General features: G+C 41.0%; 1 protein-coding gene across 1 annotated transcript in view; it reads right to left on the bottom strand.

The window, feature by feature from the left end:
- Positions 1 to 25583, bottom strand: part of GRHL2 (grainyhead like transcription factor 2) — a 108834-nt gene that overhangs the window by 44693 nt on the left and 38558 nt on the right. Inside the window, exons 7-8 of the mRNA XM_010588434.3 lie at positions 19812 to 19906; positions 485 to 643 (exon numbers count right to left, since the gene is read on the bottom strand). Of these exons, the coding sequence (XP_010586736.1) occupies positions 485 to 643; positions 19812 to 19906 (254 nt within the window). The remainder of the gene's footprint in view (positions 1 to 484; positions 644 to 19811; positions 19907 to 25583) is intronic.

The raw sequence follows: 25583 nt of genomic DNA, 5'->3' as shown, positions 1-25583 counted from the left end.
GTCTCTGTTATGGTTGGATTCAGGAAGATTAAAAAACTACACCATCATCTAAATGCATTTTTACTTACTTTATAGGTGCTAATCCCATTCCAAAAAATCCTAAATCAGATCCCATTTAACCCGTAAAATAATGAAAGTAACTTGACATATTCTAGAACAGGATCTATATGCAGTAGAAACTATTAATCTGTTATTTCAGCCATCTAATTGAATCAAACTCATGGCACAGTCATGTAAGTCAGTCATTAAATCAGTGGTAAAAAGGATTGGCTAAAAAAAATTACAGTTGACAAATGACTATCTAGATAAAAAAAAATTTGATAGCTAACAGGAATTAACAATAAAATATTACCCCTCCCACTGTGATTGATAAGATGATTATTTTGACACTACTAGACAAGAGAAGGTGCTAAGGGGAAAATGTCATTAAAAGTAATATGTAATGACAAAGATACCTTTATGAAAAACTGTCATCTTTACTCACTTTGTCACAGAAGACCTTGATCTGGCAATAAGCTCTATGAATGGGTTTATTGCTACGATTATTATAACTGTATGTATCAATCTGAATCATCAAAGGAAGTCCTTTCACTCCTTTTTGGGAAGAGAAATCTGTACTCAGGCAATTCACGGTGATGAAAATCTGAGGAAGAGAAAGGAGATAATTCACATGTCGCCATAAAATGATATACTAAAAATGCATATGCCATGTTAAGCGCATAACACTGGATGTATTTCATACATTATTTAATTATAAATTTATAAAATGTTTTCTTTCATACTTTATCTTGAAGCTGACAATTTAAATTACTTTTCTTAAAGTATTATCAGCAAATTCTTACAATTTTTTAAAACCTGCATAAGTGAACTGAGAAAAACTATGTCTTCTCAACATATTAGTCATTTCTTTGACCTCCAGGATATTAAAAATATAAGATAATACCTTCCCATGAATACTATTGCATTGGTTTTCAATTTTCCTTTTACACCATTTTTAAGATGTTTTCCTGAAAGACAGAATGTAAATGCTAGCTTATTGTTACTGAGAAAGTAAAAGTAGAGCTGATGAAGTCAGACATGAAACAGAAGGAAAGAAAAGTATCATAAAGAAGTCACTCACTGCTTTAGAACTGTACACCAATGTATTCTAAAAGCCATTTCCTCAGAAGAATTTTCTGGCCCTTATTTCTCTTTTTTATTCTATTTGGTCCTTGAACTTTTCATTCACCTTCAAACTCTTGAACTGAATCCTCTTAAGTCATAGCAATACCACACAGAGCAGCCCTGCAGAATCCACAGACCCCTACCATGAGCTGCAATAGAAACATCACTTTGCATTTCTCATTTAACTACCAGGCCTGATCTAATTCATTTCAAGCCCAATGCCTGTAGGCAATTTATACAACCAGGCATCTCATTTCTAGTGCCATGGTCTAGAAAAATCACTTCTACTTTATTTTTGAGCTCCTCACCTGACAATAAGAAGATTATCAGTAGTAGTCAGGGCCAGCTAACAGGTCTTAGTGTCATGCTAATCACAGCAACCTTGTGCATTGTGCCACAGGCTCTCACATTTCCAGACACCATCTGAAAACAAGTGTCTAAAGATGATCCAAACCATGGATACAATCATTTCACTCATTATATAATTCATTTGCTGACTCAACAGCACCTAACAACAACAACAACATAATTCATTTGTTCATTCATTCATTCTACTCACATCTACTCCAGCCCACAATGGGTCAAACACAAGATTAGACACATCTCCCTGCCTCACGGAGCTGACAGCTCAAGGGGAAGACAGTTGAGTAATTCAACAATGACCAACACAGAGGGGTCAAAGCTCTCCTAACAAAAGGTGTTCACAGAGGCCACAAGAATGCAGATCAGAGCACTGAACCTGGAGGGGAACAGTGAATATGAAACCCACAGAGATACTGGGCTCAGAGCAGGGACTCCATAAATAGTTGTCCATTATTGAGGAATGGTAGAGAAAAAGAGAACGGTTAAAGATGGAAATGTCAGATGATCCAGAGGAACTGAGTGATGAAAACTACTAAGAAAGAGTATGCTGTACCTGATTCTCCTACTAAAATTCCAGGGTGGAAAAATACTTTGCCCACCAAGGCTACACACAGCAGAAAATGCTATCCACTTCGCCTAGAGATATCCTACCGGCACAGAATTTTTATTCAATGTTCATTGATGCAATCACTGTTTTTAAGTGCCTGCCCAGTTCCTGAGACTGCGCTAGGCATTAGCATAGATGTGCCAGTTATGGTCCCTGCAATCACAGAAGTCAGGGACTAGATGGGCAGAGAGACAGTACAATTGTGCTGTAAAAATTACATTAGCTTCATCAAACACTGAACTGTAGGTCAAAAAAAAAAAAGATAGACTTCTCTCCGAGCACTTGACTCCTTTTATTATTATTGTTGTTACCGACAACGGGATTATCTTGGCCAGAACATGTAAATACAGCTTGATGTCAGCAAATCAACTGATCACTCTTTTGAGCTATGCAGTTGTCTGTGATCTGGACCATTGGTTTCGTATAGCAATCTGCCTGTTGGTGGCTGTAACCCATGTGAACCTCAAACCAGACTGGTTTTTTCCAAACCCTCATAAAGCCTGCTTACTGCAACAGAAGCCAGAAGAGAAAGGTGTTCTGATGAATATTTCCTAAATGATTAGAATTCATGGCTGGCTCACTGATGTATCCATACATCACTCACAGTGAACACACACTCAGACAGGCAGGAAGCAATATTAATTGTGGCGTTGTCAGCTCCCAGTCTCACCTAAGAGAGTTAGAGTGATGATGGACTGTGTATATTTATAAGGACCACTTGAATAGGAGAGAACCACTGAAATAACAGGTGCTTACTGGTAATACACTACAATAAATGGACTAAATTCTCCTTGGAGGAGCTACAAAAATCAGTCGCCCAGTAGAGACGGTTTTTAAAGGTCAGATGAGCTACCACACACTAGACTCTATTGGGAGACACTTAGACAAGGGCCTCTTAATACAGACAGGGTCCTTAGTAGAAGGCCCAATGGGCTCTCTTTGATTCATGACATCCTGATTCGTAAAGAGGGAACGATATGAGAATTTGTCTTCTCTGCTACATTGTGTTGGCAGCTCTCAGAGTTATCATAACAGGCAAGGATTTTATAATGGGGTTGGCAGCACTTTTCTCTCGCCTGGCTGCCTGACCCAGCAACAAAGAACCGTTTCGGTGCCCGATGGTATCAATCATAGTCTCGCTGTGCTGCGCTCAAAACCCAAATGGTTGAACTTTAACTGCAGTTCAGGGGTGGGGGGTTGAGAAGGCATGGAAGGGCATTAACTAAAACCTTGGCTTGGAAACCGATAAGCATTCATTTGTTTCATCTTGCAAACCCAACCATGTCCCAGCTCATGCGCAGCAGGCAAACATGAGAGCAGATTTCTTGGAAGTTTATCTGCAAAGCACTTGATTGTAAATGTGGATTAGAGAAGCTTAGGGAAAAAAATCTGATGTCCCCTACCAAATGCTCATCCAAATGTCAAGCACAGAAAGTTCTTTTTCACTTCAGTAGGAGCCCGATTATATAAAGGGCACATAAATGAAATGAACAATTGGTCTGTCGCCCAAGAGTTATGAATGTTGTATGTTTGTTGAATATGTTCGAAACCTCAGTTACTTGTTTTCCTATGATTCTGATAGTGCATAATTCATTTAGAAAAACATACAAAGTCAGGTGTTTTCAGACAAGTGACAGCTATCATTTTAAATCCATCATTGTTTCAAAGATAGATTTTCTTCTAAGTGTACCAAGAACTTTCCCAGAAACAGACGCAGTCTCATGACATTTGATGTCTTAATCGTTAGTTATATGTGGATGATAATTCCATTTTGCGGATCCTACAGAAGACAAGTGACTGCTCAGGTCATATTTCTGACTAGTGCAGTGGGCACTGAGTACAATTTATTAAAACATGCAGGTGATGAATTGCTACATTAACTTGATTCTTAACGCAAACATTTTTTCTGAGAGTTTTCCATCAAAATGAGTAGGCCTGTCTTTGATTTAGAAGGCAATTTGGAGTTTAAAAACCATACCTTTGATTTGATATAATGTATTTGTTTCTTCTTTAAACAACTGTATTTTGCACTTTTAAGAAGGTCCCTCTGACTAAAGATGGAAGAAGTTACTTACATCCTGATGGTTGGAGACCCTGAAGAGCTCTTTTCCAAGAAATTACCTGTGTGTTAGTCTTTAAATTATGAGTATGAGAACAAACTACACATTGAGAAATAATTAATTTTAACACTAGAACATCATATTCCCCTTTCACAAAAAATTATATAAATACATGCCAATTTCCCTGAATTCCCTTCTCCGGTCTTGTAATTATTGAAGACCTTACAGTGTGTTTTCTTATCTTTTATCATTTTTCTTCCATTTGGATATGACTGTATTTGGGTGCAGATGCAATGCAAGTTGAGACAGAAAGACAAACTAAAAGTAGACAATATCAACATAATGAAATCTCAGGCCTGGGTAGTCATTCACTTCCTTCATGCATTCATTCATCAAACATTTATCAAGTATCTTCTCTCTGTGCCTGGCATTGTGCTAGGAGGTAGGGACACAGAATGATGAGACACACCCTGCCCTCGGGGAGCTTGCTATTTAGTGGAAGATCTAAGAAACTACTAGATTACCTGAAACATTCATTTATGTGGCACTTTTAGGGAAGGATTTAAAGCTTTATATTTTCTTATTTTCCCCTGCAGATACTATGGCTGTGTATGCACACACACAGACACACATTCAACTTACTCACATAATCTACCATAGTTTCCCATAGTCTTTTCGTACTCAACTGGTTGTTTCTAGAACATGCCAAAACTTTTCAGATCATTACATTGCCAACTTCTTCTTCTCATTCAGATTTTAGTCCACTGTCAACACCCCAGACATACCTGCTTTGAGCACTTCCTCTAGAGTTGCCTTCCTGCTCCTCCTTCTCCTCCCCCACCCCATTGGCCTGCAACCACTGGCACACTCTATCACATTGCTGTTTTCTATTTTCTTCACAGCACTTAACATTATTTCAATTTATTTGTTGTTCATTTGTTTACTACTAAATTGTCTGCTCCAGGCTGTAAGCCCCACGAGAGGAAGGCCCTGGTTCTCCTTAAGCTTATTCTATTCCGGGTACCAGGCCCATACTAGACCCGCAACAAATATTTGCCAAGTGAATTAAGAGGGCATACATTACTTTTTAAAAATACACATTTCCCCCTTTATCCATGCACTTGCTTTTGTTAGCAGCACCCCCTGGAAGCTGAGATTGATCTGAGTAGCTGAAGTTGCCAGGATAACACAGTGGACTTAGCTGCTCTGACCAGATTCATCCTCAAGAAATGCTATCTATCTACAACTATCTATCTATCTGGGTGGTGCGAATAGTTAAGCAGCGGTTTGAGCTCACAAAAGGCACCTTGGAAGACAGGTCTGGTGATCTGCTTCCAAAAGGTCACAGTCATTGAAAGCCCTATGGGGCAGTTCTACTCTGCAAACATGGGGTTCCATAAGTTGGAATTGACTCAACAGCAACTAATGACATCCATCCATCTATCTATCTACCTACCTACCTATCTATCATCCAACTACTATCCATCTATCAATAAACATAAATTGAACACCAACTTTATATTCAGCAGTATGCTAAATGCTATGGGAGATATAGAAATCTAGAGCAAGGCCCTGCCCTCAAGGGAAAGTGGGCACAGCAGTCTCCACACTGTGGAAAATACATAATTAGATACTAAGTTGGATTATCCAGCCTATACTTGCTGTAAGAGCTTGAAGAATAGAGAATTCAACAAGGTACCCAGGAAAGATTTCTTGTAGGAGACTTAAGGTAAGAGAAAGAGAGATGATGAGATGCAGAAGAAAGTGCATGCTGGCTTTGAAAATAGTGAGGAGACCAGCCTGATGGGAGAGGAGGGTTTGTGCTGGCGGAGTGAAGAAAAAGACTGAAAGGGAGTGACAAACCAAGGTGCTTGTATCCCTGCGATGAAGTAATGAACACTTGATGAAGTCAGTTGCATCACTGAGGCCAAGGGCAGATAGAGCTGGGGCCACAGTATCCAACGCCCAAGTGATGAGAGAGAACGAGGAAAGTGAGGTCTGAGAAAAAGCCATCAGGGTCAGTAGCAAGGAGGCTCTTGGGCCCTTCCAGAGAAAGCGGAGCTAGACTTCTGGGATGAGTGAGAGAGGGAACAAAGGTGGAGAGCAGTATCTCAGCTGGGAAGTCTGACAGGGAAAGGAGGGATGGTTACAGCTCAGGCAGTGGGCAGCAGGGCAGGGCAGAGGTGGTTCTCCAAGACAGAGGAGGTATTAAGGCAGTAAGAGAGGAAAAGTATAAGAGGGTGAGGAGAGGAGCATCGTGGGAGCTAAGAGCTTCAAATCTGTTGCTCTCAAGTCAAGACTGATGCATTGCAACCTTACAGGACAGAGTAGAACTGCCCCATAGGGTGTCCAAGGACTGGCTAGTGGATTCGAACTGCCGACCTTTTGATTAGCAGCCAAGCTCTTAACCACTGTGCCACCAGGGCTCCAAGAACTTCAGAAGCAGAGAGTAAACGGGAGCAACTTACAAGTCAAGTTTTGTGAGAGGAAGAAAAAGTACTTCCTTCAATGCTGGAAGGTACAGCGAGAAAAAAAAAAAAAAAACCAAGGTACTAAAAGGCTCAAAATGATCTAGCTGGTGCAAATCCTGGCGCTATGGGCTTAGACTAGTTACTCAACCTTTCCAGGCCCCAAATTCCTCATTTTTTAAATAAGCATAATAATCCCCAACTTGGTACTGTGACATGTAAATGGGAACATGTTTTTAAACTGTTAAAATGCCATGAAAATCAAAACCATTTTATCATTATCTCCATCGTCTCAGCACTTAGTCTTCCAACTGGTCATTTCCTCTGATTTCCAACTATTCTTCACCCCCACATCATGTCATTTTCCCCCCAACTGGTCCTGCAGGGCAATGGTGTTCAGTGGTAGAATTCTCGCCTTTCATGTTGAAGACTGGGGTTCGATTCCCAGCCAATGCACCACATGTGTGCCACCACCCACCTGTCAGTCGAGGCTTGTGTGCTGCTACAATGCTGAACAGGTTTGAGAGAAGCTTCCAGACTAAGATGTTCTAAGAAGAAATGCCTGGCAACCTACTTCCAGAAACAGCCAGTGAAAACTCTACGGATCACAGTGTTTTGTTCTGTTGTACACAGGGTTACCATGAGTCAGGGGTCAATTCAATGGCAGCTCACTGCAGCAACTGCGCCTTTGAGGTTCTCTTCCTTAGTTAAATCTCCATGGCTCCTACAGGTCCAGTTCTCCTTCCTTTTATCAGATTACTAAAATAGCTTCCTGACTGGCTTCTTTGAATCATTTCCAAACGATTCAAAGGTTGATTAGTTTTGATGTACAATAATTTGAACAAACAGATTTTTTAATTGGGTGCATACACATAAAGAAAAATCGCCAATTCAACAATTTTTACATACATAAATCAATTGGCATTGATTATATTCTTCACGTTGTAAAACCATTATCACCACTCTTTTCTGAATTATTCCATCACCATTACCATAAACTCTCTGCCACCTGAACAGCAACGCCCCCCCCCCCACTCTGGTAACCACTAATAACCTTTGGTTTCTATATATTTGCCTATTTCATATAAGTGAGATCATACAGTATCCGAGCAGATATTTAATTAAGGTGAACTGATTTAAAACACATTAAAGCCATCTCACCATAGCGCTTGTGTTGGGGTGGAGTCACAGACGTGGTGGGGGAAAGAGTGAGGGGAGAAGTCTCTCAGACAAAAGCCCTCGTTGCTGTTCAGAGGGCAACAGTCTCCCATTTTACTCTATCTTGTGAAACGTCACGTCAGGATAAGGAAGACGTTTGACAACGGGTAACAATAGATTGAGCTGCTTCAGGAAATAAAAAAACTCCCAGCCAGAGAAGGAATTTAAGCAGAGGTTGAAAGATTCACTCATTCAACTTGTTCATCAGTTGTTGTTAAACTTTTTCTGTTCGTGTTCAATACTTAAAGCTTGTTTCGAGTTTGTAATACCGGAAAAGTGCACAAAATTCAAAAGGCACACAAAGAGCACGCTGTGAAAATTAACACCCCTCCTTGCTCCCCAGCCAACCAACAGTTAAGTCTCCTCCACACTTTCTTGTATGTCATTCTATAAATACGCTGAGCAAATAGAAGTCTTCTTCTTCTTTACACAACTGGTAGCATAGTACACGCAGAGGTCTGCATTTTGCTGTTTTAATTTAACAATAGAATTTGAGGATAACTCTCTCCCTCTCTCTTTTAAACAGTAACAATGTCTTTAACATTAGGTCATTTCCAGTCTTTTCATCTCATAAACAATGCTGCAATGAATGTCTTTCTACATTTTTTGTACCCATATACACATATAAGTTATTGGCAGTGTATAGGCTGTGTCACTATTTTTACTCTGACTTCTAACTTCAACATTCTACTGAAATGGCTTTCTTCAAGGTCAGCCTTCTCAGCAGCATCCTTATAAGCAGAGGTCCTCAAATTTTGTGTACATTAGGCTCCCAGGAGACATCAGGGCTCAATCTCTTAAGTTTCTGAATCAGTAGATCGAGGGTGGGGTGGGAGTCTTCAGATGACACAACAGTTAATGCTCTTGGCTGCTAATCGAAAGGGTATAAATTCGAGTCTACCTAGAGGATCTTCAGAAGAAAGGCCTGGCAGTCTACTGAAAAATCAACTACTGACAACCCTATGGAGCACATTTCTACTCTGACACACAAGGGGTCATCACAGGTCAAAACTGATTCCACGCCAACTGTTAAGGTGGCATCCAAGAATTTGCATTTCTAGCCAATTCCCAAGGTGATGCTGATGCAGTGTGCAGAGGACCATACTTTGAAAAATCCCTGCCTAAAGTATTTGACTTCATTAGCCATTACCTCTTCTTCTTCCCCCTCCTCCTCCCTCTACTCCTTTCTTCTACTGTGCTCTGCTTTCTGACCACTGCTTCTTGCTCTGGCTCCTCTTCTTCTAGTCTCTAAATGGGAAAGATCTAAAGTCCTATCCTTGACTCCCTTTTGCACACCCTCCATATCCTCTCCTTTCAAATCTCATCCACTACTGACTTCCATCCTCACTTCTTTACAAACATCTCTAACTTCTCTCCTGAGCTTCACAGGCACTGCTCTTCTTTTGCTTCCCAGTGTCTGCACCGGCGACCATCTAGTTCTTCCACCTGGCGTACTTCTCTTTCCAACTTCCACGTGTCTAAATTCCACCTGACCCTTAAGACCCAGCCCACATGCCATATCCATCCTCATGTCTTCCCTGATGGCACCAAAAGCTGATCTCTACATGCTAAAGTATTTAGAAATAAAGCACAAGGTGTCTACAATTTACAAACAGGTGTGTGTGTGTGTCTGTGTGTGTCTGTGTGTGTAGCGGATGGACAGAGAGAGAGGGGAGCAGAGAGGAAGGGAGGGGGAGAAAGAAAGATTGGGAGAGGAGATAAAGTAAACGTGGCAAAATATTAACAATGAGTTAATCTAAGTGAAAGATACACAGTGTTATTCTTCTGACCTTTCATTTAGAGTTTTTTTTTTTAATTGGAAAAAATTATTTTAAAATGAAAAAGAGTTATCTCTCACTTTAGAACTCTCCTAACACTTTAACACTTTACCTTCTTTAGAGCCATTTTCACTTTCTACCTTGTATTATGGCTATTTACATCTATGACTCAGTTCCCTGCCCCAGCAAGAAGTTCCCTGAGAGCAGGGTCTATGACTCATTTGTCCATGAATCCCACTGCCTGGAAGGCTGTGTGATACGCAGCAGGTAGGTTTCTTTGAAGGAATGAGTGTTCCCTTGTCAGAGATACTCAAGAGGATACTACTACTAGATCCTCCCAACTCAAAAAGGCAGTGTGGAAACTGCAATGTTTCAGAATTCATAATTCTACGTGTGCTACACACTAGCTGTACAACCTTAGGCAAGCTAGCTAACCTCCCTCTGAGCTTCAGATTCCTCAACTGTTAAGTGAAAAATAATATCCACTTAAATTATGAGTATTGCGTAAAGTGTCTGGCAAAGTGCCTGGTGTATGGTAATCACTGAACAAATATTAGTCATTGTGCACGTACACACATCGCCATTCTATGAAATCCACACATACAACATTTCATACCTGTTAGTTACAGATCTCTAAGCTGAATACAGGGCAGAAACCATGGATACTCTATATATAAACAAAAGATCAAGCTGTTGATATCTTCAGTGAGATGTGTTCCAAAGATTATTCCTTCTCCATATGAATTAGCTGCAGGTTTATAGCTTTTCCTGCCATCCATTACCTTATAAAACTGGAACAAAGGCATGGCTTTGTTTAAGTTCAATACCAAAGACTCTAGCAAATGTTTACCTTTCCCTTTTAAAGCTTTCTTCACCCATGCCACACCCCAGCAAACACATAAAAATGCCATTTGCTCTGATTTGAAGTGTGTGTCTTGACCTTTCAAGACTCCTCCCAGGAGTCTCCACCACCCCATTTCTTTTCCTTTGAGACCATGAAGATGCCCTATAATATCTCTAACCTTCCTTATGGTAGCCTGTTTAAAATTTGGCCCTACCTAAGCCAAAAAGTTTAGGGGTAACTTTTTTTTAATCAGTAAAATCTATCAACTCCGTATTATGCCAGACTTTCTTGTAAGCAAGATGAGAAGTCCTCAGGCAAACGCATCAAACTACTCTGGGGTAAAATAAAAGAGGTCAAGAACCCACAAGGTACTGAAGAGTATGGCCCCCTTTGTTCAGTCCTTTGGTTTTTCTTTTCATCCTGAAAATCAATATTTACATATCTTCTCCCTCGGTGTCCAGTGCTGGAGATAAGCAGAGAAAGAACATTCTCCATTCAGAAACACAGCCTAGGGAGGTATGATTCACCAAGACTATCGAAGCTCTAATTTTCTAAAATGCTGTGCTCATCACACAGTGGGGGGTCAATGTAAGTTTATTAAACTAAACATTTTAGACCCAAAAGAAATGTCAGGGGAGGGGGAAGAGAGAAAGAAGTGGGGAGGGAAAAAAAGAATAAATTTGAGGCAGCTTAATGAATCTGCCATAACTTAGTACTGAATTTCAAGCTGATCTTTTAATTAACATAACCTTATTTTCAACCACAAAGATATGGAATAATTTGCAATGTATAAGATGGTTGTTGTTGTATGCCATCAAGTTGATTCCAACTCATAGTGACCCTATAGGACAAGGCAGAACTGCCCCATAAGGTTTCCTAGGCTGTAATCTTTATACGAGCAGGTGGCCTGGTCTTCTCATCTGCGGGGCCGCTGGTGGGCTTGAACTGTTGACCTTCAGTTAGCAGCCAAGCACTGGGCCACTGAGCAACCAGGGCTCCTTACAAGACCTCTAGATCTCTCTATATTCTCTCCAATTTACAATCTTCCCACAGGCTATGCTCAAAGCACTGCAGTTTCTACCGTGCCATCTTTTAAGTTGCTGAAACTGAGATAATGAGGACAGACAGGCTGTTTTTCCTCTTCACTAGCTCCTGGTGGTATAGTGGTTCAGAGCTACGGCTGCTAACCAAAAGGTAGGCAGTTCGAATCCACCAGGTGCTCCTTGGAAACCCTATGGTGCACTTCTACTCTGTCCCGTAGGGTCACTATGAGTCGGAATCAACTAGATGGCAACGGGTTTTTTTGTTTGTTTTTTTAGCAGCTGATGGAACCACAAGCTAGGCTTGGCTTGCTGACTACCAGTTGCAACTCAGAAGATAGCACTGCAAGAGAAAGGGTAGATCCACACAGCTAGAAAAGGAAGAACACTGGATTTTATGTGGTAAAACCAGTCTCCACATACGACAACTCCAGTTGTATCTCACAATAGGAAGGAAGTTAGCTGCAGCCACTACACCCCAGGGCATACAAATGTACCCTTACGTCCAGGGAAGCTGCAGGTCAGTCCTGGAGCCATAAATTAACTCCACTTTCTTCACTTTGGATGGATTTATAAATATAGAGAACTTTTTACTTGCAACTTTTCACTTTTATTTTCCTTCTCAGCCTACTGCCTCATCTTAGCACACTCACGTTCCACCCCTCAGAATGGGTCTTGGGTCTCAGATGTATTCCTTGATAGTAAAGCAAAATCAGGTACAAAGGCAACACATGAAGTAAAAATATTAAGAGAAATAAAGCCCAGGGGTAATATCACTACGCCCCGCCTTGAATTTCCCCACAGTTTCAAAAATTCCATGTGAAACTTATTTATAAATCCAGTTCACTGAAAGAATCCAAAGAAACCCAGATTGAGAGGAATCTATCCAGAAAATGAACTCTGTTTCTGTGTGAATATTCACTTCCGATTTACCAGCTTGGTAAACGTGGATTTTTGTTTGCTGAGTTTCTTAAAGTTGCACACATATGTCAAGTAGCCATTATGTGCCTTCTGCAACCTTCTCTTGTCTGATAATAATCCTTGCTCCATTTAATTTTATATTATCTTTTTAATCTGTGCTTCTTGCATGGTTAAAAAAACAAAAGAGTAAGAAATAGTCTTCATCATTCATAACTGAAGAAAGTATTTCTTTTTTAAAAGGTGCATAGAAATAATTTAAATGAAACAGTGTGGAAATTAAACTTAAGGAACCAGGAAAAGAAATTATAAAGCAATTGAGGAAAGAGAGACTAAATGTTATAAAGGTACAGAGAAGAAAATATTGACATGTCTCAGGATTGCAACATTACCGAGCATGCACTGATCTACATTAATGGAGAGTGAGAGGGGCAATAATTATGCAAATAAGATCATGAATGTTGGGCTACTCAACACACACACACATACACAGTTGATGAGGGTAAACAATCTCAAATAGCCCTCACTCTCATAGTCATTCTGATCAATGAGATATATGATATGAACAGGTAACGTGCCAGACAATAACAAACATTGAATTGGGAGAGACCTATGAGCTAGATTTGTTGGACCAGCAAGCCTATCTTTGCTTGGAGTGGGGGATGGGGCAAAAGCAGAGAGACCTAAGTGAACTGCTTTGCTCGAGGAAATGGGGCTGATCATTTGTTTTCTTTCTAGTCACACATAGGTTCTGCCCCATAGATTCTTTGAGAAGAAAAATCTTAGCATGCTGTGATCTACAGAAAAAACTAAAGATGTCCCTCTGTTGGTAAAGTGGTTAAGAGCATGGACTCTGGACTCAGAGGGACCTGGGTTCAAAGCCTACCTTTTCCACTTGACTAACCTTGCGTGCCTAGTGTATGGAAAGTTAATGTATAGTGGAATGAGAATCTGAGATGCACAGGAATTATCCACAATGTCTCTGAGTGTCTCTGCGTCCCACCACACCCCCATCAGGTCTCAGCTGACACCCCCAACCTCACCACAAACATCTGTTACCAGAGCAGAAAATACATGCCTCATCTGTGTACTTGGTCATCTCAATTCCTGCCTGAAAGTTCCTCCCCCAACCCCAAAATGTGGGAAGAATATTCACTCTTGATCTAGCAAAGCAGGGAGTTGGACTAAACAGTCCCCCAAAGTCCCCTCCTGACACTGAACAAGGTTAGAAGAAGGAACTGGGTAGACATCACTCAGGTGAGTAACTTTCCTCTACCTTGTACAAGCGAAGGTGTTAAACCAAAAAGCAGCAAAAAAGTAACTCAGGAGAAACCAAACCAAAAACCAAACCCAGTGCCATCGAGCAGATTCTGACTCATAGCAACCCTATAGGACAGAGTAGAACTGCCCCACAGAGTTTCCAAGGAACGCCCGGTGGATTCGAACTGCTGACCCTTTGGTTAGCAGCCGTAGTGCTTAACCACTACACCACCAGGGTTTCCAACTCAGGAGAAAGTTTCATATTATTGAATTATAGTAGATTTTTTTTTAAATCATAGAGACAGGGGGATGGGTTAGTAGTGGATTTATCTGTCTGCTTGGATGCTTAGTGGTACAAGTGAGAGAGGAGGAACATTTTCACTGAATCAAGAAAACTCAGAAGGACTTGGATGTAGAGGATTAACAAAACTTTCATGTAAAGACGCCTCCTTCATTTTCAGGAGTTATAAACCGCGGGAAGGGTGAAGCACAGAAATGCGGGGGGCAGGGGGAGTGTATTGGTATGGTGTTCTCATGAAAAGACACAACCAAAATCCCAAGCTCATTGCTGTCAATTCACTTCCGACTCATAGCGACCCTATCGGGCAGAGGAGAGCTGCCCCACAGGGTTTCCAAAGCTGTAAAGCTTACAGAAGTGACTGCCACATCTTTCACTTTCAGAAACTTATTCCTGAAAGTTAACACAAAACACTGAGTAACATCTTAATGCTCAAATAAGTAATTCTCCTCTGTGGTCACATGAGAGACGTCTTTGTAGCACACCACAGTTGGTTTAATCTTGAAATCACTGTGAACGCAGAAAATGGCACTGGACAAACATAAGGGGCCCAGTCTCAAGGATCTCCTTAGAAATCGGGGAGAAAGGGAAGCCTGTAATTAGGGTTTGCTGCACTCCTGCTCTGGGTGATGTCATCGCCTAGAGAAAGGCAGCAATCGCTGCCAGGAATCTGAGCTCTCTCGCTTCAATAATTCAATAGGTTCTTGCGTGGGAATTCCACATCTCAGGGATTAGTGCCCAGCAAATCTACTTTTTAGGCACCAGTGCTTGGTTAAGGGAAGAAATAAAATTAAAAACAGACTTTTCAATGGGAATCATAAAAAAAAAAATTAAAATAGATTTTCAATGGGAGTCATGGAGAGAATGTGATACTGCAGTCTTCCCATTAGAGTCATATGGTTGTTGTTGTTGCTGTCACGTCACCCCAACTCATGGCAACCCTGCCTCATGGTAACCCCATACACAATGGAACAAAACACTGCCCAGTCCTAAGCCTTCCGCATGATCAGTTGTGGATAGGACCTTCGTGATCCATAGGCTTTTCGTTGACTGATTTTTGGAAATCTATTGCCAGGCCCCCACTGAAACCTGTTCAGCATCATGGCAACACAAGCCTCCGCTGACAGATGGGTGGTGGCTGCACGTGAGGCACACCGGCTGGGAACTGAGCCCCAGTTTCCCACATGAAAGGTGAGAATTCTATCACTGAGCCACCACTCTGCCCCCAGGAGTCATAGGGAGGGGACCTTCATAATCTGTCATACACACAGCCCCTCCCCACCTGCCATTTTACAGCTGAGGAGACCAAAGTGCAGAAAAGGGAAGTCACAAGGCCGGCTATTCCATGCCAGCACTAGTACCTGGCTGTCTGAGCCTCAGTCCAGTGCTCGTTGTTTCCCGTCACCCTGTGCCCCACCCGCACCAAAGTCCAAGCTTTGGCCGTGTGACCCCCTAGGACCTCAGCCTCCTGGATATCACCGTATCCTTCTCAGGGACCAGGGCCACCCATTCACATTACATGGGCTTCCAGACGGATCAGGCCCCGAGGGCAAAAGAATGTCCTATTAGAGACAGTTTCTGCTGCTTGGTGTCATTGCGCAGAAAGACGCTGGGGCACAACCAGCAAAACCGGTTATGGGTAGAAGAATTCTGTGATAGTTATGCCAGAATCATGCTGCAACCGAGACTACTGAAATCTGGAATAATCCCCAAACTTGATTTTAACTGATAGTTTTAACACCTTCCCTGATTATTATGCTTTTTTCTACAATTAAATTAAATGATTAGAGTTTCACGTCCTCTTCTTTCTTCTGTTCATGCTAAATGAGAGATTGAAATAAAATGTAAGTCGACAAAAAAGAAAAAAGTGCGAAGGTGCTCTAGAAAAATTCATAAATTTTATCATCAGTTGTCGATTTTACATATGTGGTAAGACTACCAAATCCTAGGCCTTTTTAAAATAAGTGCACCAAAACTTAAATATTCAGATAATGACTGTCCTTCTACATAGTCAACTTGGGAAGACATACGGTTCTCTCAAATGTTGCTGCCATTGCTCAAAGTGTATTTAGAGTCTCTTCCAAAACTGCTTTATTCAAAGTTGGTTTACAAAACCTTGCAAAACAAGTTCTTTTTAAGCCTAAAATTGTATCCTCCAACTTGTTGATAGGTATTCACATTTGGATGCAAGTGATTTCAGATTCTTTCTTTTTTTTTTTTTTAATAATATGCACCTTCAAAGATAAAGATTTACCACCAGTGTGGGCGTTCAAAAGGATGTCACAGCAGCTCTCTTCAACAGTGCAGACACAAGTCAACCTGGAACCCTGGCCTGCTGCTGCTGCGGCACTCTCAGGACTGGCCAGCGGAACCAGGGAACACTGGTGGGCCCTCTGTCCAATTCCTCTCAGCCACAGGCCTAGCTGACCTTACCTCCCATTTCAATCTCCATTTTGTCATTGCTTCTTCCCCCAACACTGAAAACCAATGAAGATTTAAACCGCATATTCAGTTGTTTGGAGGCTGGGATGTGATTGGGGCATGAAAGCTCAAATGTCCACCAGGGCCAGAGGTAAAGTTCCAGAATGGGGAAGCCTAGAGAAAGCATTAAGGGGAGCAGCCAGCACCTCACAAGAGCCACTCGTTGCCTCGTAGACACTGGGAACCGTGATGTCCAAACCAAAAATCAAACCCGTTGCCGTCGAGTAGATTCTGACCCATAGCGACCTTACAGGATAAAGTAGAACTGCCCCATAGAGTTTCCAAAGAGCGTCTGGTGGTTTCGAACTGCTGACCTTTTGGTAAGGAGCCGTAGCACTTAACCACTACTCCACCAGGGTTTCCAGAATGTTTAATTTTCCAAAGACCCTGGAAAACTGTATTTATAAAAAGTAATCTCTCAATAAAGGTGGGCAAAAATTTTGAAAAATTTAAACCATAAATACATAAATGTGTGATACACACACACAGATATATATACATACATTACATTCTAAGGGTCACATGAAGGCTATAAGTCACGAGCGTGTGTCCTGTGGCCATACAAGCCAAGCATGATATAACACTAAAAGGGACCCTGCCCCGGAAGCCTACAAAGGATTTCAGTGTGGCCGTTACCAATAGGAATTAGAAAGCAAATGCAATTGCCCCTGAGAAGAATTCCACAATATGAAAATCACAAACAATTCCAGTGTGAGAGGTGCCCCCTTCCCTTCCTGTATTGCTGAAAGTCTTTTTTTCAACGACCATGCAATTTCGTTTTTTGCTATCTGCTCATTACAAGATCAATCTTATAAGAAATGCCTTTGGCTCTGCAGACAAAAAAAGAAACTTGGCCTTTTTAATGAAATGGGCTTTATTTTGATGATTTTCCTTTAAAAGCCCTCCGGTGGTCTTGGAAAAATTATTCAGGACTATTTTTTTTGTTACTTATTGATTAACCTAGACCACATACAATTGCAACAACCATGCTACAGTCATGAAATACACATTAAAGAAACACACACGTGTTACCGCAATATAAAATATGCCCTACGGCCATTGTCAAAGCAGATGTGAGCTTAAACTTGTCTCCCTGAAACAACACAAGCACACACACAAATGTAAACAAGAAAGGTGAGCTCACACCTATGGGAAGTGAGTGGTATGGTCTGCACTGGGCTGAAAGGCCAACTCAACCCCAAATGAACTTTCTCACTGGCCTACCACAGCGCTGGAAACTTCCATTATTAAAGTTGTCCCTTTGATTATGCCTTTTCTATGAAAGGTCGCCATTGAAACATGACAGTTAATACACTCACCCAACAGCATCCATCATCACAAATCGTATGATAATGAAAATAATGGTGACCATTACAGCTCACACTCACAGCATGCTTCAATCGTGACAAAGCACTTGCGGTTACGTGATTCCTTTGTCCCCCCTTGCCTCTCCCTCTGTCCCAGGTCGTGTGCTCCCGGCTCCCTGCCTCCCTTCCCCAGAGCACTGTATCATCGCACATTTTAACCCTGGCGTGATGCTCGGTAGAACAGAGAGATTCGGAAAAGCCTTCTTGTTTGTTTTGCTTTGTTTTTAATGAGGGAACTGAGGCACAGACTGCCGCCTGAGCATATGGCTCATAATCGAGCCTCGAGAGAATGGGGCAGGAAGAGCAAAGGCAGGAAGCGGCCAGAGTGAGGTGGACGTAGGCAGGAACATAGGAAACACGGAAGAGGCGGGATGAGGCATGTAGCAAGCCTGGGAGAGGAAGGGGCAGGGGGACTGGAGCTGAGATTGCTGTGGGAACGAATAAAGTGCTGAAAGCACATAACTCGGGTGAGGAAGTTCAGTGGAGGCAGAGTGGGTGCAAGGGACAAACTTCCTGCAGTTCTGTGTGAGACCTAATCTCCCACCTGGAGCAAGGCCTACCTCCTTCACTTGATGCACTGAAGCACTGGAACATTCTCCAGGCGACTCTGACTCTCTCTTGCTGTTTGCCCATTTGAGTCATCTTTCTTGGGCCTGAAGCCCATTTCATTTACACTGTTTTATACATGAATGAAATGAGACACCGAGCAATTCATCTTCTTCTGTAAGTCACGCCTGCAAATTCCCAACCCAGTTCCTTTCTTATTAAACCTTTCCCCTGCTCACAGACAATAAAGCATTGAATGGACTTGTTGACATTGACCTTTTGGTTCATTTGAAGACAAAGTCTGCTAACACAGTCCTAGATGGCACATAACTGAAGCAGAAAACAAGCTTAGATTTCTTCTGGAAACTTCCCTGAAGTGCAAAATAAGGATCAGAAGATAAGAATACAGAAAGAAGAGTCAGCATAGCAGGAAAGTTTGGGGTTTTCATAAAATCACAGAAACTCGTGACTGGAAGGTAATTCCAGGAATCCGTGAGCCGACTTTCTTATCGTGCTCCCATGGGTGGTGCAAAAAGGTTTATGCACTCTGCTGCTAACCAAAAGGTTAGAGGTTTGACTCCACCCAGAGGTACCTCCCAGAAAGGCCTGGAGATCTACTTGGGAAAAACCAGCCACCAAAAACCCTATGGAGTACAGTTCTACTCTAAAACATGTGGGGTCACTGTGAGTCGAAATCCACTCATGGGCAACTGGAACTGAAAGTTTCTTATCCAAACCAGTTCAAGATTTTACTGTTGTACTTCTTAAGGATGCTAGCACCCCAGAGAAATAAGACAAGCTTAAGCAGCAGGCATGAAAGAAGGGGCTCAAGGTTGTCGCAGTTGCTTTCAGTCTAGAAGCTCAGAGACCTGTTGCACTCTCCCTGCACCCTTCCTTCAACCGAGCTTAACCCTGGAAGGAGTGGCGGTCAGGAGGCCTGTGACATTAGCCATGAAGAAGGCATTAGCTCCAAGACTTTTCCTGCCTCTGAAAGCAGCATGGAGAGACCTCAGAGGGCTGATTGGAGGAGTCGTCAGCGCAGGGAGAAAAGGCTTGCTGGCACACCCTGGCCAGCCGCTGGTGCTGAATGGAGCTTGGGGGCCTGAAGGGAATGTTGCCTGGCCATTGTATGGGGGTCACTGAGGAGCCTGCACACTACCTTTATTCCCTTACACCTCCCCGCCCCTCCTCCCCCCGCCCCCTGAAAAAGCAATATAACTGTAAGTAATTGAATGTGCATGACTTCTGGAGAAAGATAACAGGTTCGCTTCCCTTTTTCCTGGCTCAAGTTAATAGATCCTTCCCTACCTGTAGAGGCTTTTGTAAAAGAATCATCTGCAGAAAATGGACACATTGTTTAAAATGCATGAACAATGAATCAGTGCTACCTTTCACTTACCTTCGCTTCTTCGTTCACATCCCAGGTGAAGGAAACAGCATTGTATGCAATCTCTTCAATGTTCCCAATTGTATTAAAGCTTTCCTTGTAATCAGCTGTAGTATTAAAAAAGAAAAAAAGAACGAAAAGTCACCTACAAAGGAGAGCCAATAAGAATAAACTCGGACTACTCGGCAGAAACCATGCAGGCAAGAAGGCAATGGGATGACATATTTAAAAAATTGAAGGAAAAAAATTGCCTGACAAGAATCATATAGCCATCAAAACTGTCTCTTAAATATGAAGGTGAAATTAAGACATTTCCAGATAAACACAAGTTGAGGGAATTCGTAAAAACCAAATCAAAACTACAAGAAATACTAAAGGGAGTTCTTTGGTTAGAAAATCAGTAATATCAGGTATCAACCCAAGACTAGAACACTGGGCAGAGCAACCAGAAGTCAACCCAGACAGGAAAATCCAAAAAAACAAAGCAAAACGATAAAAAAAAGAGACCAAAACAGGGTAACAGCGATGTTATTATATAAAAGAAGACAACGTTAAAGTAATAAAGAGGACTAAGAAATGTAATCATACACCTTCCATATGGAGAGGAAGATATGGCGATACAAAGAAATAAACACAATAAAAATTATAAAAAAGAAAAAAAGGGGTCGAAAAGAATAATAGTTACTCGGTGACATATATTGAACCATCATTTTCCAATGTGTAAATTTAAACTTTGCCTATCCTTCTGGCTATTTCTATGGCAATACTTAAGGATTTGCACTTGCTTGTATTTTTTACTAATATTTACACTCTAAGAATGTAAGTATGTTCTTCTATTACAGGAATAAATCTAAGTGAGATAATTTTGTAACTGATTTGTTTATTAGTTTCCGTTTTCATTATAAAATTACTGAAGTATTCTTTGCTCCTGAGTTCCCTACCACTCACCTACACCCCTCCTACTCACCTCCTTGACACTTTAATTTTGCTAGAAGTGCCTGAACATTCCAAAGGGATTTTGTTTTGTTTTTGTAGAACAGAATATTCTGTTTATCATCCAGGCAGTGTTATCAAGACTTTGGTAAAAAAAAAAAAATCCCAGAAGACTGCAGGGAAAAAAAAATTTTTTTTTTTTTTTTAAGCTTCGTTTTACATTTTTGGTACAAAGAACTGAATTAATCATACTCAGCTTACCTGTGCAGTCAAGCCCCCTCTTATTTCTTTGTTTAGATGATATTTATTTATTCCTTTCATCCCAGTTCTCCTCCCCAACAAAAGCAACAGCTATTAATGTGTTTGATACACAGTCTTGTGAAATACATCACATTGATTCGCACACGAGCATAGCTTTAATTGTCACAAATGGTATCAGGCTATGGAAAGGGTTATCCGGTTTAACAAATAAAAATACGGATGTCCAGTTAAATTTTAATTTCAGATAAACAATGAATAATTTTTTTAGGATAAGTATGCCCCCTGCAATATGAAATTCAAATTTAATTACACATTCTGTATTTTACCTGGCAGCCCTAGCTATGGACCTTCTCAGATGCAACCACATTGGTGATTGACAGCTGCTTCTACTGTGGCTACATGGAATTCTGTGGTGATGACCCACCACAGTTTACTTATCTCTTCTCCCCAGAAATGGACTCTTCAGGTACCTCCAACTCTCTGATACCACAGATAACACTGCGATAAACATCTTAATTAGTGGGAGCTGTACTGGTAGGGGACCACAGGCAGACATATTTAATGTGCTCTCCAGATTCACTGTCCAAAATGGGTTGCTCCAGTTTAGACTCCCACCAGAATCCTGTTTCCCCACTTTCTCACCACATGTCTACTTTTTGCCCACCTGATGCGTACAGAGTGGTATCACATTGAGGTTGTAATCTGCATTTCTTCTACCACTCGTGAGTTCAAGCATCTCTTCCCTATTCTGGATGGTCAACCAGACTGCCCCCTATGTAAATGGTTTATTCATGCCTTTGTCCACATTTCCACTGATTTTCTCAGAGAAACTTTAGAGAAAACTATTTATCTTTACATTTTAAATAAAACACACATATTTCTTACTTTAACGCAAGAGCGCATACACTCATGGTAGGAAAGTCAGAGATCACGAACAAATAAGAAGAATATTTAAAAGCAACCACAGTCTACCACCCACAAACAGCCACTATAAACATGTCTATATGTAGTCCATTTCTCCTGTCTGTCTCCCTCTCTCCAAAATATGTATTTTACAGAATACTGTAGCAATAATTTTTAACCTGCTTTATTTTCTTGATATTATCTTCAGCATCTTTCCGTGTCAAAAAATAAACCTCTGTAAAATTACTTTTAATGGTCAAATACTATTGTATTGGGTTATGGGTCATAATTTATTGCACCTCTTGTAGGTCATTTAGATGATGTCCAACATTTGCTATCTTAAATATCACTTCAATCATGGCAAAATACTCATACATACATAATTATTTCATTAAGATACATTTTCAGAAATAGAAGTAACAGGTCAAAGATAAGTCTATTTCTAAAACTTTTAATTCATTCTGTCAGATTGCTTCCTGAAAGGATGACACAATTTACACTCACAGCAAACAAGTGTGTGAGTTCCTATGTCCTCAAACCGTTGCCATTTCTTTCCAAGCTGATATGCAAAACACGGTGCCTTATTATTTTAATTTACAATCCCTTGATTGCTAAAGCGGTTCAACAGTCTTTCATCCATTTTCTGGCTCTTTGTATTTCTTTATATTCTTTTTCATCATTTTTAAAATCAATTTATTGCAAGAATTTCCTGCTCTGGCCTTGGCCCATTTTTCTCATAGGATATTCAAATGTTCTTACTGATTTTAAAGTAAATATTTTTTTTTTATTAAGGCTAAGGAAATAAAGCATAAAGCAAAGGAAAATAATTTTACATTCTACAATATAGAATAAGGCTTCATAACTATATTTGGAATGGTTTTAAATGCAAAACTGGGTTTTCAGTATGCCAGTCAAGCTCTCAAATTTTTGGAAAGAGAAGCAGACAACTAGAGGGAATGAATTCCCTGATTCTTCATAACTATTAGCTTTAAAAGATACTCTGGCAATTTTGTTTGGAGATTTTTAAGAAGTACATGTTTTTAAAATAACAGCTGTTAGGTCCATTGTCTATAAGAAGCAAAAGTCGTAGCTAGACATAAAGATAAGACAAAGTGCTTTGGTCAAACACTTAGAGATCTCATGAGGTACTATATCACAAAGTTTTATTTTTCCATAGCTTTTCCAGATGAAAAATTTCATCCCTAAAAAAAATGTACTAGCTCAAGAAGGGAAAGGATTTTAAAACAAACACAATACAAATTAAATACTTTCTGGGTCTCCTAATCTTGCACACGGTCCCTTGTCAGTTGCTCTCTATCCTTTCCCCGACTCCACTCAACAAACACATTGAACAAATATTTACTTTGTGCCCATGCTGTGCCAGCCAGCGTCCTCACACTTGAGAAACAACAGGAAACAAGACTAGCTCCCTGGTCTCATGACTCTTACAGCCCAGAAGGAAACAAGAGTATAAATAAGTAGACAAATACATGAATAAACAAAAGTTATTTTTACATCCTCTTTTTTATGCCAAAAACAAAAACCAACAAGACTGGTGAAGCTAATTTTGATTAGGTGGCCACACTTCCTTGTTTAATTCCTTCGTAGCATGTGCGAGTATTTGTTTATTAATTTATCACCAGCATTTCCCATTAGCTATATAGGCTATATGAAGGCAAGGGACTTAGCAATCTTAAATACTGCTGCTTTCTCAGTGTTTAATATCATGCATTGAAGATGCACTCTATAAATGTAGTGGATGGATAGATGGATGGATGGAGGGATCTATAAACTTTCTAAATAAGGTTATAAATAAGAGACTAATGTTGCACATTCCTCTCTAGCCTTATACAATGAACTCTATTTTCTGCTACATCTGGGCTTTCCTTTTTGTAGCTTATCCTTACCTGGAATCCCTCCACCTTGAGATCCTACATCTAAAATGCTTAGCCTGTGCCTGGCACAAAATCAGTAATCAATAAATATTACCAATTCAGTAATGTTAGGTTTTCATCATCATCCCTTGACCTTCTCAAGGGACCTTTCCTCCATGTAAACTTTTCCTGCCTTTCCAACCCCGCTGTTTTTTGTGTTGTGACCTCTGAATTCCTGCATCTGAAGTCTGTACTATCTCAGCACTAGGTGATGTTAGAAGGCCTTGGTCCTTGATGGCTTCGTGAGCATAAGCCCTGTACCCCAGCTATAAACATCTCCCAGAGTGCTCAGCAGAGCCCTAGAGGGACTCAGAAGCCCACCCCCCCCACCCCAACACTTACCGATTTGCTGCTGGACCAAAATGAACTTCCCAGGAGACCACAGCAAGAATTAAAGAGAGTTTTCTAACTCCTAATCCACTACTTTGTCCATGCACAACACCCCACTAAACACTGTGCATTTGCAGACTCCGCTGAGGAAGGGAGCTTCCACCAGAGCCAGATGCCTTTCACAAAACACTGTGGGAACGCTAAGCTACAATGCAGTAGCCATATTCCCTAGCTTCTTATGTCCTGCTTTAGAAATCTTTAACCAAAGTTATTAGATACATATTGGAAGAGTCAATGTCACTTTGATCAGGGCCCTGGTAGTGCAGTGATTAAAAGCTTGGCTGTTAAGCAAAGTTTGGCAATTGGAATCCACCAGCAGCTCCTTGGAAACCCTATGGGGTGGTTATACCTTGTCCTACAGGATCGTTACGAGTTGGAATCAACAAACAACAACAACAAAAAAAAACAGGTTTGGTTTTTTGTTGTTTGTTTTTAAATCAGAGACATAAAAAATGTTTCTACAAGTGAGATCACCAATGAGACCTAGAATGAGGAAAAACTCTGTGACACCACCAGGCCTATAGGCTGGCATCCCATACTACACACTCTTCTATGAGAGAAAATTTGAAATACCAATAGACCACAGAAAACTAAACCTGCAGTCATTGCATTCTCTATCCTCTGTTATTTATTTATTTATTTGTGTGTGTGTGTGGACAAATGAACTGCCAGACAAGGCCAGCTGCATGGCAATGAAAACCAAAGGAAAAAAAAAAAAAATCACCAAACCTGTTGCTGTCTAGTGGAGACAACCTTACAGGACAGGGTAGAATTGCCCCATAGGGTTTCCAAGGCTGTAATCTTTACCAAAGTAGACTGTCACATCTTTCTCCCATGGGGCAGCTAGTGGGTTCGAACTGCTGACCGTTTGGCTAGCAGCCAAGCTTTTAAACACTGCACTACCAGGGCTCCTTAAGGAGGGTATTCCCTTAAATATCCAAGTTCTTCTTAAGCGCAACCTTCCTTGTAACCTTCCTTCCAGTGTTCCTAAATTTGTTACTATCTCTGATTGTGGGCTGGGCACGTTTCCTGTGCCCAAGTTTCCCTTACGCAAGCTTTTAGCTATGATTCCTCATTCTAATGGAGGCTCTGGTGGCGCAACACAGTTAAGTGCTTGGCTGCTAATTGAAAGGTTGGCGGTTCGAACCCACCAGCGGCTCCGAAGGAGAAAAGACATGGCGATCTGCTCCTATAAACATTACAGCCAAGAAAACCCTATGGGGCAGTTTGGCTGTGTCACACAGGGTCATTAAGAGTTGAATTGACTTGACAGCATACAACAACCTTATTCTAATAGCTGCGACATGGAGAATGTGCTGACATGCCCTTTTAACTTACTTGTGACTTGAAGATATTTCAAATT

The sequence above is a fragment of the Loxodonta africana genome, chromosome 14 (genome assembly GCF_030014295.1).
Source record: "Loxodonta africana isolate mLoxAfr1 chromosome 14, mLoxAfr1.hap2, whole genome shotgun sequence".
NCBI lineage: Eukaryota > Metazoa > Chordata > Mammalia > Proboscidea > Elephantidae > Loxodonta > Loxodonta africana.
The sequence above is the reverse complement of the archived record's forward strand: the minus strand, read 5'-3'. Positions and strand labels throughout refer to the sequence as shown.